Source organism: Mesoplodon densirostris, chromosome 19 (genome assembly GCF_025265405.1).
Source record: "Mesoplodon densirostris isolate mMesDen1 chromosome 19, mMesDen1 primary haplotype, whole genome shotgun sequence".
NCBI lineage: Eukaryota > Metazoa > Chordata > Mammalia > Artiodactyla > Ziphiidae > Mesoplodon > Mesoplodon densirostris.
The window spans coordinates 38,930,709-38,944,626 of record NC_082679.1 but is presented as its reverse complement, the minus strand read 5'-3'; the positions used below and the strand labels follow the sequence as shown (position 1 = coordinate 38,944,626).

Genomic DNA, 13,918 nt, shown 5'->3' with positions numbered 1-13,918 from the left:
GGTATGTTCATTGGCGGTGCTTTGGGGAGAGGAAACTTTCTTCTCTGAGTGGGCTTGGGCACCTCATCTTACTTCCACACTCAGCTGCTTCACAGGGAATAGAGACCATAGGCCAACCCTCCAGGGCCTGATTCCACTTCTTCAGGGGAACCCTGGGCCCAGGGAGGCCCCCAGCACACACTGGGATGGCAAGGGCTTCTGAGAGAGGTGTCTAAAATCCCTTTCGAGCCCCCTCTTTTCTCTTTAGGGCTCAAGTTCAGAGTCTGAGGTGGAAGGGGCTTGGTGGTAGGGTTATGAGCAGGGGAACGGGGACACAAAGAAAACCTGATTCTCAGACAGGCCTGCCTCTGTACCTCATCCCTGGCTGGGCCCTGGGGCCTAGACCATGATTCTCTACCTGGGGTCACCAGACATCTTTCCCAACTCCCCCCACCGCCACCAGTCCTCCAGGAGTTGGCAGGAGGCAGGTAAGGGCAAGACATCCTGAGGTCCTGAGGTCCTGACCCTCCCCCAGCCCCTGCACCACACACACACACATACACACACACACCCCACACCCGTGTGGTGCCTCCTTATGGAGTATAAGGTTTATTTCCAGTCAGGCTAAACTCTTAGGGAGATGGGTGCTGCCACCATACACCCTCTGTCCTGCTGGGGAACCTGAGGTGGCATGGTTTGGCAGCCTGGGGATCGGCCTCCTTTTCACAGATTAACGCCAGGGGGTCAGGTAGTTGACACGACTGTGGAAAGAAACAGGTGAGGTGGGGGCCTCTAGGATGTCCTGGGGAAAAATCTCTAGGCCTTCCCCACCAAACCCACCTTCCTGCCCTCGAGGCTCTGAAAACACAGCTTCTGTCCTGTCTCTCTATGGCTCAAGAGCCTTCGATGGCTCCCTATTACCTTTAATATATTTTTGCCTGGTCTGTTTGACTTTCAAGCCCCACTTCTGGTTTGCCTCATCTTTATCTCCCGTGAGCTTTACTCACTTTTCAGTCATTTAGTGAGCCTACTCTGGCAGGCATTATATAGTAGTAAAAAAAAAAAAAGAGCTTTCCCTTGTGTGTGCACAGGGTGTGTGAGAGAAGGCAAACTTTCATCAATAATTATAATGCAATAGCCTGTGTGCTCTAAGATGGAGAGGGATGCGCATACGAAGACCAACTGGAGGGGGGTTTGAGCTGGAGGGGAAAGGCAGAAGGTCAGAGGAGACTTCAAGGAGGATGGGACATCTGGGCTGGGCTTTAAAGTGTAAGGAGGAGTTTTCCAGGCAGAGGTAGAAAGATCATCTAGGTGCTGAAACAGCACAAGCAAAGATATGGAGTGTTTGATTGCTTGGTTTGGGTTGCACGCAGGAGTCTGGTACTGCTAAAGTGTAGGAAAGGGGGCTGGAGAGGTGGGAGATGGCCAAATTATGAAGGTGCTTGAATATCTTGCATTCTTCTCCTGGGAACACTTGTCCCAGCCCTTACCACTTCACCTTCTTCCTGGAAGGCAAATTCTTGGCTCCTTCCATTATATTTCTTATATGTCTGTTTACTCTTCCAGTCCCTGCTCTTCTCCTAGGTAACCCCGCCCCCCCAATCCCCCTAACCCCCGTCTTTGCCTTTTGGTCTCCTCTGGGCCGGATCGGGAGGGAAAGGCACTCTATTCCCTCCACCTCCCAGTGGGCTGCACTTTTGCCTGGCGAAGATCTCTCCAGGGGAAGACCTTCGCGCCCCCCTGACAGTATCCAGGAGGGTACCAATCCTCTGGCGCCTCCCTCACGAGGGCCCGCGCGCTGCCCGACTGGGGGGCGTGGCCAAATGTGGGGCGGGGGCGGGGTCATTCCCCCCCACCCCCCACTGCAGTTGGAGCCCTACCTGTAGATCGAGCCGAAGCGTCGGAAAGCATTCCTGCAAAAGAGAGAGGAGGGTGAGGCCGAGGTGAGGAAGGGTGACCCTCTCTGGGAACAAACACACCGGCAGGGGCCATCCCACCAAGATTACACTGCACCTTCGCCCCACCTTAACTCCTCCACTCTGAAAGGTGGAGTTGCCAGGGACTGGATGACAGGATGTTCCGTTTGGTAGGAATTAAACATTTAGTCATTTTGAAATTGCAATTTTCGTGTGGTGTTTCGGAGCCAATCAATTCTTCCTAGGTCTCACATTTTCAAGGGGCACTAGGTATGCGTTGGTGAAAGCAGCCAAGACCCCACTCTCCTTCCGCCAGGTATGGGGCCCCGGCGTCTGTAGGGTCACTTACAGGGAGTCGAAAGGCAGGGGCTTCTGTCCATAGCGATCCAGGCTGGGATTCTGGTTAAGACAGAACTGGGGCGGGCCAGAGGAATGGGGGGGGTCCACTGAGTAGAGGGGACACAGACTCCCCCGCCGAGGCCCCGCACAGCACTCTCTGCCGGGGATCTTGGCCCTGGGCACTGGGAGACCTTACTCTCGGTCTCCTCTCTCCCTCCCCGACCCCCGTGTTAGCCGCTTCTCTCCCACCCCCGCCCCGCCAGGGACGGAGCAGCGCGCCTACCTACCCGGCAGTTCTGGGTCACCTCCGGCTTCAAGTACCGCACCGCGTAGCCACTGAAACTCTCGACTGCGGAGAGAGCGCCCATCTCTGGCCCCCCGCCAGCCCAGAGCAAGCCCCGCCCCTACTCTTACCTGAGCCCCGCCCCTAGATCAAGCCACGCCCACGCCTGCTCGTAGAACCAGTCACCCCTCCGGACTAAGCTCCGTCAGTCCCAGAACCAACCTGCCCTCCACCTCCGCCACACTGGCTCCCACTGGCTCGGACCTGGCCCCGCCCCCTCCCCAGGACAAGCCCTGTCTCTGTGAGCCTCAGTCTGTCTGGGTCCAGCCCGCTCTGAGTGCCCCAGCTGCTCCTATCTCCTAGACCTGTCTTTGTCAGAGCCCACCCCCGAAGCCCCCCGCCCGCGGTCAGCGCTCGGGGTCAGGGCTCTAGGGACCCAGTTGTCTCTCCCACACTAAGGCATCCTCCCCGCCGGTAGACTGACCCTTCTTGCTCGGGCAGGGCAGCTTGAATTCGCCGGCAGAGGACACGAAGCGGGACCAGTCCTCGATGGCGCGCGTGAAGTTGGGCCAGTCGACCCTGTTGATGCCCGGTGCGATGGGCGCCAGCTTTCCCTCGCGGCACCTATTTCGGAGCCTCTGGCCGGTCGCCGTGATGTCCTGCCAGGACGAAGGGAGTCAGGGCGCGGGGGGCACTTGAACCAACTGACCCAGGGGGTTCCTGAAGCCCCTGAAGGAGATGTGAAGGGGGTAGGGTCCCAAGCTGGTAGCTGAGGAAGTGCGCGGAGTAGAACCCAGCACTCGAGGTGCTTGGGGCTGGGTGCACGTGGGACCTTCAGGTCCCCAGAGCAAACCCAGGGTCAGGGGCAAAGGACACTCACCAAGCATTGCAGGGGTTTTTTGGGGACACCGAGGGGTGTGAAGTAGGCATTGTCAAAGTCATCTGAAGGAGAAAGAGAAAAGGAGGAGTCCACCAGTGGTCACAGGCCCACACAGGAGAGGTTTGGTCCACACTGCTTTAAAAGGTTTTTGAAATACTTGACAACTTAAAAAAAATCTAAGATCAAGTGGATTCTTACTTAACACACCCCATTCAACAAAACAAACTCCAAATAGATAAAAAATTTCAATGTAAAGTAATGAAACCATAGACGTACTAGAAGAAAACATGGATAAATTTCTTTATAACCTTGGGGTGGAGGAGGCCTTACCAACTCTAATTCAAAATCAGGTAGCCTAAAGAAAATGTTGATAACTTGGACTACATAGAAATAAACTTCTGCATGGCAACATAAGGAAACATAAGGACAGTCAAAAGACAAATGGGAAAAGAATATTTCCACTTATTTTGTAGATAAGGTGCAATTTCCCTAATATTGAAAGAATTCCTATAAATCAAGACAAAATAAAATAAAACAAAACAAAATAGAAGAAAAAGAGAAAAAAAGAAAAATAGGTAAACAGTCTGCACAGGTAGTTCACACACAAACACAAGAAATACAAATGGTCCCTAAACTATGAAAAGACACTCAGCTTCATTCATAATAAGATGCATGCATATTCAAACTACATTGATACCAATTTTTCATATGAGATTGGAAACAATCCAAAAGTTAGTGCAGTTGTCAGAAACAGGGCCATTGCCATATGTTGCCAGCAGGGTGTATAAATTGATTTGAGCCTATGGAAAGAAATTGACATTATCTATTGGAATTATAAATACCCATGCCTTTTGACCCTATAGTCCCACTTCTGGGAATTTATCCTACTTTATAGTTGCACAACTGGGAAATGATGTGGGTAGAAAGTTTGCCCATTTCAGCATAGTTTGTAATAGAAAATGATTGGAAATAACTCAAGTGTCTGTCTTTAAAGGACTGGTTAAATAAACTATGATACATCCTCACTATGCCTTGATTAAAAATCAGTAGAGGAAATTCTTCCAAGGTGCAGAAGAGTATATGCCTTTATATGGCTTTAAAGCCTAAAACTGAGACGATTGGAGGCAAAGAAGAATATAGATTCAGGTCATCACCCAGCCAAGTCATTGAACTTAGCATCACGAATAGTGGGATAATGACATTATGTGCCTCCTGCTGAGCCATCATGGCAAATATGGCATCCAACACCTGTGAAAGCTTCTACAATCAAGCTTCTACACCTATCTTCTAGTTGACAGAAAATAGACTCTCAAGGTAATCAACACCATAAGGAAACAATCACTCAAATTCACAATGTAGGACTCGTCTACAATAAAACTGTTTTGGACTCTTTAAAAAGTCAATATTATGAGGGAAAAATGGAAAGTGGGTAGACTGTTTTAGACTAAGACCCAAGAGACATGACAACAAATTACAAGGTACAATCCTAGATTGAATCCTGGTTCCAAAATTTTTTTGACAGCTATAAAGGACATCTTTGGCAATAATTGGGGATGTTTTAATATGGACTGAATATTAGATGTTAGGGAATTATTTTTAACTTTCCTAGATGTGATAATGGTATTGAGATTGTTTCTGTCATTGGGAACTGCTTGCTAAAGTGTGTGTGTGTGTGTGTGTGTGTGTGAGAGAGAGAGAGAGAGAGAGAGAGAGAATGAAAACAAATATGTCAAAACATTAATTGAAGCAGGTGGAAGGTAATGAATGTTCATAGTATTAGTCTTTCAGCCTTCCTCTATGTTTGAATATGTTCCTAATAAAAAAAGTTGGGGAGGAAGAGAATAGGTTTGTATTTACAGTAGTAAACAATGGAAGGATTCAGCAGGAGCTCAGTCAGAGTGGTTACCTGTAAGTGGGGGTAGCAGGGGAGGAGTGAGAATTTTTTAAATGTACATTGTTACAGCATTTTGAATTTTGAAACTGTGACTCCATTGCTTTTATTAAAAACGTACCTGCAATAATCAAGAGCTCTCCCTAAAAATCTAGACTCCTGGCCTCTCCCGGAAGCCAGGAAATTCGTAGAACTGTGCTGACCTTTCCCACACGGTATCAGCAGGACCTCAGAGCTGCTCCCCTTTGGAGGCGGGTGTCGGGACTCCACCTCACCTTTCACCCCTTCCCCCCACTGCGTCCCCGCCCACTTCCCGTATTTGTGTTTCCCATCCTGGCCCCACAGGGGTCTCTGTGGGGCCTCTGGAGATCTCCCTATAGTCTCTGACACCCTCCCTCCACCCGCCACCGGGGTTTGAACCTGGGTATCGCCCTGGACTCCTCACTCTTGCCCTTCTACCCACACTGGTACAAATCATGTTACTTTATCTCCTAAATACCTTCCAAATCCCTCCCCTGTGGCCAGACACTATCACTACTTCCTGGAGACTGTGGTCCCTCCCAGTGTCCTAATCACTCCCCCTCCCCCCCATCATCTGCTTCTCGTCTCTCTGGGTCACCCACTCCCCACGGCCCCAGCGCTCGGACCTCTTTCCTTCTTAAAGTCTTCAGAGATTCTTATCTACCTCCCCAGGAACCCCAGACCCCTGAGCTTAGCCCTCCCTGGGCTGTGTCCTCATCCGCAGCCACAGCTCCTGCTGCCCCCGCACTCCTTAGCCTCCCACCTAAGCACGCCCCTCAAGTTCACCAACACCTCACGCAGCTTTTCCCCTCCAGGCCTCTGCATGTGCTGTTCCCGCTAGCTGGAGCGCCTCTGTTCCAGGCACAGTGTCAGGCACAAAGCAGGCAATTAATAAATGTGCTGGAATGCATGAGTGTGGGTGTCTGTGTGGCACCGCTATCTCCATACCCAAGCTTCTCAATCGATGAAGGGTTCTTCCTTAGCCCCGTGTGGCCCTTTACCCCAAAGGCTCCCATGTCCACCTCTCTTTCATGACAGGTGTCTTTCTCTCCGTCTTTCAAAGGGAGCGATGATCAGGCAGAAGTTGTTATTACTGCTATTATTATTCCTCCTCCTCCTGCCACTGCTGGGCTCTGCGCAGTTCCCACTCCATTAATAATAATAACATATTGTTGAGCACATATTATGTGCCAGACACAACTCCAAGTGCTTGTCGTGCCTTATCTCATCTTAATCTCAAAATAGCCCTGACAAGCCGGCACTGTCAGCATCCCCATTTTACTGATAAGGAAACAGAGGCTCAGACCTGGAGGATACCCAGGCGCAGAGCTGGGGCGACTCCCTTTAACCCTTTCACCTGCCACTCATGGTTTCTCCCTCCGAGATCTCTCTCCTCCAAACCACCCACGATTTCCCCGAAGGCCCAAAGGGGCTGGTGGTGGCCAGGTGGCCTGACCTTTGCGGCAGTAGGTGGTGGACTGGCAGTGCTCGTCGGAAAGGCAGGCCCTGACGGAGTCCATGTCCATGCGGCGCAGGCTGGGCGGGGCTGGGTGGTAGAGCTGCTGCTTCACGCTGGCCAGCTTGTTGCGCCGCGGTGCCACGGGCCGCAGGATGGCCGGGGATGCGTACACGTGGGTGGAGCCGTCCTCCCAGGGCACCAGGTTGATGATGCGGGCCATGGCTGCGGGGGCAGAGACACCCTAACCAGACACCCTTCTGTGTGGGAACACAACCTTGGCCAGTGCCGATTTGTCTACTCGTCCAACAGGTACTGACCACCTACTGTGTGCCAGGAGCTCTGGTGGGGTCAGGGTCGCTCAAATACACACACACACAGAGGATGTGCTGAGGGCCCCGGCAGAGGTCAGTACAGGGGGTGTGTGTCTGGGGAGGCTGGAGGATTCAGCGAATGGTCTAAAAAGAGATGCCGTTTGTGTCTGTTCTTCAATAATGAGCAGGAAGCAACAGCAGCAGCAAGTGGATTCACAATTGAGCCCAGTCTGCCTCTGGGTAATTAATTATGGGCTTCCGGCCTTAGCTAAGGTACCTGGCATTTACTCAACATTCTACAGGGAGACATAGAAAGGTTTTAAATAAGGGGAGAGACGTGATAGACAGGAACTAGAAAAAATACGGCTGGTTCCCCAGTGCTTCGTTTTAAAAAGTGGATATTCCCAGAGCCCTTGAGTCATTTAAACTTTAGTGAGAATTTGTTGAGTCCCGTTGCTTTCTTCCTGACCCCGGTTGGAGGTGAGAAATGGAGGTGGGCGGTAGGGAGGTGGGCAGGAGGAGAGAGGACCTTGGGCCCTGGAGGAGCACGGAGAGGGCATGGCGACCAGACGGGGAAGCCGCCTCGAAGGCTGGCCCTTCGTGGGGAAGGGACAGGGAAGTGGGGAAGTGAGGGTAGAGGGGAGGGAGGACTCCCTGCTCCTGGTCCACCCCAGTGGTACCTCACCTGCAGGCCACGGGCCCCAGGTGCACAGGCTCACAGGGATTTTCCGCTCTTCCGACTGCTCAGTGGGGAAAAGAGGCAGGGAGATGGGCCGAGGCCCAGTGCCTTATAAGGCAGTAGGAGAATAAAGGGACATTCTGCAGAGACAATGCCCATCGCAGCCCGATTGTGAGGGCACCAGCTCCTCGGCCACCATGACAACCGGAGGCTCCGAGGAGAAGAGCCTGCTGCCGGGGGTCCTCGCACTGGCCCCCCTCTTTCAGCCTTCCTGAAGGATGCTGTCTCCCAGGCCTCACACCGGCTGGGCACGTTGGGAAAGTCAGACAAGGAGCTGGGCCTCCCTGGGGGTGGCCATGCCAGGGCAGGCTGTGTGACTCTAGACTACTTACTGTCTGTCTCTGGGCCTCAAAGCTCCCATCTGCCTTAGGCAAGGGCCCCCGGGCCCTGCCGGGAGGAGTGCCTGTGAGCTGGCAGGGCTCACGGACACTTGCTCCCCTCCTTACAAGCCTCACGGAAGAGGACACTGCCCTGCCTGCCAGTCCTTGAGTCTCCAGAGGTGGAGATTAGTGGCTTCCAGGATCCAGGGTCAGCATAAGGGGATCAGGGAGAGTGGCGGCCTCAGCAGGACAGGGATTAGCAGGTGATACTCTCCCTGCAGGCTTGCAGCCTCCCTCCCACCTTCCCAAAAAAGCGAGGTCATGAGGTCCTAAGCCCGGCACCCTGAAGCCCTGGGGCCTGACCACCATCAAGGTCAGAACCACTGGGGGAGTTCCCTGGCGGTCCAGTGGTTAGGACTAAGCGCTTTCACGGCCGTGGTCTGGGGTTTAATCCCTGGTCAGGGGACTAAGATCCCACTAGGCTCGAAGGGAGGCCAAAAAAAAAAAAAAAAGAACCACTGGAGGTGGACCCTGCCCCCCCATCCTCGTGAGGAAACCCTGGGGAGACTCTTAACTTATTTGCATATCTTGGCACGTGCTTTTGCATACATCTGCCCAAGTGCTGAGCCTGATGGGCCCTGGCACCCCTACTGTGAGATTCAAGTAGGATTTGGCTCCCTAGTTGCTTCTCCTCCAGTGCTCCATCCAGCCCCAGGGCAGTGTCCCCAAGTCCCACCCCTTAAAGAAAACTTTCCCTGGACTTCGTTCACCACCCCATCGCAATTTTTTTTAACTCTTTTAAAGTTAAAAATATAACAAAATCTAGAAAGTGCATAAATATATAATGTAACTCATAATTTATAAAGTGAGACCCTGTGTAACTACCAGTCAGGTCAAGACATGGGTACTACTTTGCAAAACAGTGTAGCAGTTTCTTAAAAAGTGGAACATAAATTTACCATATGACCCAGCAATTCTACCTCTAGGAATCGTCCCAAGAGACATGAAGATATATGTCCACACAAAGACTTGCATGCAGATGTTCACAGCAGCATTATTTATAATAGCCAAAAGGTGGAAACAAATTAAGTGTCCATTGACTAGCGGATAGGTAAACAGACTAATATATCTATGCCATGGAAACAGACTGAATGCCATGCAATACTCTTGGGAATTAAAAAAGAAATGAATTATGGATATGTGCTACAATGTAGATGATCATCAAAACATTATGCTAAATGAAAGAAACCAGACACAGAAACACTCCACATATTATATGCTCCATTTATATAGAATGCCTAGAAAAGGCACATATTTAGAGACAGAAAGCAGATTAGTGGTTGCCTGAGGCTGGCAGGGGGAATGGGGAGTGATTCTAACCAGCATGAGGGATCTTACTGGGCTGATGGAAATGTTCTAAAACTAGATGTTGCATAGCTCAGTAAATTTACTAAAAATAATTGAGTTGTACCCTTAAAACTGGTGAATTTTAAGGCATACAAATTATACGACAATAACGTTGTTTTAAAAAATTGATGTCAGCTAAAGAAAGCAAGTTAGGACCCCGCCAGCCCCTAGAAGCTTCCGCATACCCCTTCCCAGTCCCACCTCCTGCAAGAGGTAACCACTCTCCAGGCTGAGTAGTATAACCACTGCTTTTCTTTATAATTTTACTACCTATGTTTGCAGCCATAGACAAGACAGGCTAATTGTGCCCTATTTGAGCTTTGTATGCATGGGCCATTGGGGTCCTTTGAGTCTGGCTTCTTTCCCTCCGTATATATGCACACGAGAGTCATCCAACTGGGGTGTAGCTGAGGTTCATTCATTTGCCTCACCCTAGAGCTTGTTACTCTTCAGCCAGGCCCACCTGATTCTGAACACTGGCTGGGCTCCATGCCCCCAGGTTGCCGAGCCTTGGGGCACAGGTCAGCCTCCGCTCACACGGGGGTCCCATGTGGCCAATCCTCCCCCAACACACTCAGCCGTCTTGGCTGCAGCAAACCCGGCTTCCTGGCTCTTCCCCTACCCCACCAGCAGCTCTTTCAGTCTCCTTTCCTAGCTTCTCCTTCTTTTCCCAACTTCGAAATGTGCCAGTGTGCTCCAGGCATCATCTCTGGTCCTTCTCTTCTCTACTTTTGATTCAATCAGTCCTGTGGCTTTAAGTATCATCTACAAGCTGAGCTGATGCCTCCAAAATTTCCATCTCCAGTCGTCCACCTCTCCCAGACTCCAGACACCCCCTACCCCCCAAAACACACCTCTCACCACCTGGTGCACATTTCCACTCAGATGTCTCTCAGACAACGAAGTAGAGCTCATGATTTCCCCCCAAAACTCTTCCACACCACAGCCCCAGGCTCCCTCTTTTCAGTAAATGGCACCACCTGCCAGTTGCCTAAGCTGAGCGCCCTCAACACCTCCCTTTTCCCTCCCCTCCCCTTTTCTCTCTCCTGCCACCTGCTCAGTCCAAGCCTCATCATCTCTGCACTGGCCTCCGTCGAGCTAGAGGCAAGGGTGAGCATCACCGACGACGCTGGTCGTCACTTGCACACCCAGGCAGAGCAGTAGAGCTCACTGTCCTCTCCGGCTGGAGGTGCCATGGGGAGGAGCTTTGATCCCCAGCAGCCTGGCGTATTGACAGAGCACGGCAGAAAGAACATTCTCCCATACCAGTTGCCTTGGGGGTGGTTGCATATCAGAGCTTCTGCACAGGAAGGAGAGGACAGGGGTCGTCCAGTCAGAAACTGGTTTGTTCCACCGCTACCTCCTGACTAGTGCCTTGCTTCCACACCTGCCCACTACAAAACAGCTGCACAGGTGGTGTCCGGCCCCTGTTCTAAACCATCATGGGCTTCCATGGGCCATCAGCTAAAACCCAATCTTCCGACCGTGGCTTACAGGCCCTACCTGATCTGCCCTGGACCTCATCTCCCACCACTCTCCCCTACACCCACTAAGCCCCTGGCCCCCTCTCTGTTCCTCAGGTGCATCCAAGCTCATTCCAGCCTCAGGACCTTTATTTACCCTTGCCTGGAACACGATTCACTCAGATCCTATGTCTCAGCTCAAATATGTCCCTCTTCATAGAGGCACCTATGCCCACTCCCACTCCCCACCACCTCACACATGTCTCTGTGTGTTTCTTTCATGGCACTCAGCATATCTGCAATATTTTTAAGTTCATCGTTAATCTTTTTTACTTCTGAATCTTGCATTGGAATGTAAGCTCCATGAGGGCAGGTCCTGTTTCTGTCCTTCTCAATGTGCCAAGGCTGGCAGGCTGCCTGGCACATAGGCAAGGTCGAGAAATGTTGTAGATGATAAAGTCAAGTCCCCTGCCTCTTTGCTAAACAGCCCACTGCCCTGCCCCCCACCCAGGTCCTGTCACCTCACTGAGCCCCTTTGTGCTGGGCCTCTGTCCCTCTTCCGCTCTCCCCTGAGATCGCCATCCCTCTCTAGGGCTCGACCTCAGTTCAGGAGGCCGGCTTGGACGCAGTCAGTCATCTATCCGTCCTTGGATCCTCCCTAAAGGCCCAGCCCTGGGACCACAGCCATTCTGGTGGATCCCAAGGCAGGGGGTGCTGAGGCCCTGCCCAAGCTGCAGAAGATTCTGAGACAGGGACTCTGCTTGAGTCCCTGCATGGGGGCTGGAGAGCTGGAATGTGCCTCCCGCCACTGCTGACTGAGAGTTGACAGGCCCCTGCTACCTTGAGGAGTCTCCCAGAATCACCTGGGGACTCCAAGCTCTTATCCTCCCACCAGCCGCTCTGTGGGTTGGCCAGGGTTTACAGGGAACCAGGTACCCTGGCAGCTCATGGTGCCCCAAACCAGGGCCATGTAGGGGTCCTTCCCCGGGGCCGATTCCTGGTGGCCCCTGGGGTTTGCTGCCGGCTCCCTCCCGCATCAATCTCTTCTCTTCCACAGCCACCTCCCCACCCCCTTTAGCACCTCCTAATCCTTTGCATACTGGCCGGGGCCGGCTGCTGCCAATTAATCCCCTCTGTGTCTGAGAGGCCAGCTGATAGAGGCAGGAAGAAGGCAATTCCTGGCTGGTGGACGGCATCTGAGCAGGTAACTCAGGGTGAGGGGGCGGCTCCGTGGGACCCCTGATGAGGCTCCCTCCACGCTCTCCTCCCATCAAGTCATTTAGACATGGAGAACCCGGCAAGGCTGGAAACCTGAGGCTTCTGTCTTCCCCTGTGAGGTTCAAGCCTTAGTGACTCTCCAAGGCAGCTTGTGAAATACGGATTCCAGATCCAGTAGAGGGGCCTAGGAATCTGTATCTTCCACAGCTCCCCAGAAGACTCTGAAAGGCTGGTGGTCCAAGCACTGTTGCTGTTCTGGGTACCACTCCCAGGCCCCCGTTCCCGCTTGCGCCTCCCTCATCAACGTGGAATCAGCAGCAACAGGGCAAAAAGATGGGAGGGGCCTCACGTGTTTCTGTGCAGGAGGAAATGGCTGGGTCTGGGGGAAGAAGGGAAACTGGGAGTGGGGAAGGCTTCCCTAGTCATTTCCAGAAGGTTCAGAAGCGCAAGCCAGCATTACTGCCTGCTGGGAAATGGCTTGCAGGACTGGCCTGCAGAAGCAGCCGATCCTGGGCAAACGTCAGTACCTCCGGGGTAGATGTGGGACACCTGGAGCCAGGCAGACCTGAGCGTAAACTCAGCTGGGCCACTTACTGGCTGTGTCACTTTGGGCAAGTCTGCTGACCTCTCTGTACCTCCATTTCCTTGGCTATAAAGTGGTGATGAAAACGCTTATTTACTGAGGCTGAGTGGGAGGAGGTGAGGATGAGGTGATCATGGCTTATGGGGCTGCCTGGGCTGGCTGGGATCGGTGGAATCTGCCATCCTAAACATGCAATCTTGGGCTCTACCAACCTTGGAAATCAGTGTTTTTACCCCCATACCCAACAAGGAAATGGAAGACCAGAGGTGTCGGGTCTGGCCCAAGTCACATTTTTGGTGGCTGAGCCAGGGATCTGACCCCCCACTCAGAGCTGTGTCCTTCAGCACAGCTTCGCTTAGGAGAAGCTGGGCTGCTGAGGCCAGAGCAGGGACAGAAATCAGGGCTGTGAGTAGTAGGGCAGGCAGCATGGCCGGGGCTGCAGGGAGATGGGCACTGGGGCAGGGGTCCTGGGCCCTGTGCCTGCCCTTTGCAGCCTGTGGCCAGGGTCCCTGACGGACAAGGGACAGAGAATACCTTGGCTGCCCATGGCTGGGGGGAGGCAGGATACACCATGCGGGGCACGGCCTCGGAAGGGCCCTTCAAGGCTGGGAGTTTGCATATATTGACCTGTGTGGCGCCCGCTGGGCCAGGCCATCCTGCAGGGATTTAGTCATAAGGGCAGGGTTGCCCATTCCCTGAAAGTAAATGATGCCAGAAACTGAGCCCGTGTAAGGTAGGGCTGAACTATTGCAGTAAACCATGAAAAAAGGGGCTTGTTATTTTATCTTAAAAATTTCTAAATCATGAAAATAGGTTGATTTTTATCTTATATTAAACAAAAAATATTTTCCATTCATATGCTGCTCATAATGTATTTTTAAAAATTTATAATGGGATTTTGCTGAACATGATAGTCTATCATTGGCATTTTTGCTTAACATCCAATGATAATCACAGCCAACATTTATTAAGCTCTCAGTGTGTGCCAGTCACTGTTCTCATCAGTTTATTTTATCCTCACATTAACCTCCACAAGATAGCTACTATTAACATCCCCATTTTACAGACAAGCAAACTGAGGCATGGAGCATTTAACTGATTTGCTCATG

The 13,918-nt window shown here is 52.1% G+C and overlaps 1 protein-coding gene across 1 annotated transcript; it reads right to left on the bottom strand.

Annotated features, from left to right (window-relative positions):
• Window positions 1-709: 709 nt before the first annotated feature.
• Window positions 710-7,917, bottom strand: SPMIP8 (sperm microtubule inner protein 8). Its single transcript, XM_060085064.1, has 8 exons — window positions 7,776-7,917; window positions 6,766-7,009; window positions 3,398-3,459; window positions 3,002-3,176; window positions 2,522-2,583; window positions 2,245-2,309; window positions 1,860-1,892; window positions 710-740 (listed from the first exon to the last, which is right to left on the bottom strand). The coding sequence occupies exons 2-8, from the start codon at window positions 6,986-6,988 to the stop codon at window positions 710-712; spliced, it is 651 nt and encodes a 216-aa protein (XP_059941047.1). The 5' UTR covers window positions 6,989-7,009; window positions 7,776-7,917.
• Window positions 7,918-13,918: the final 6,001 nt, after the last annotated feature.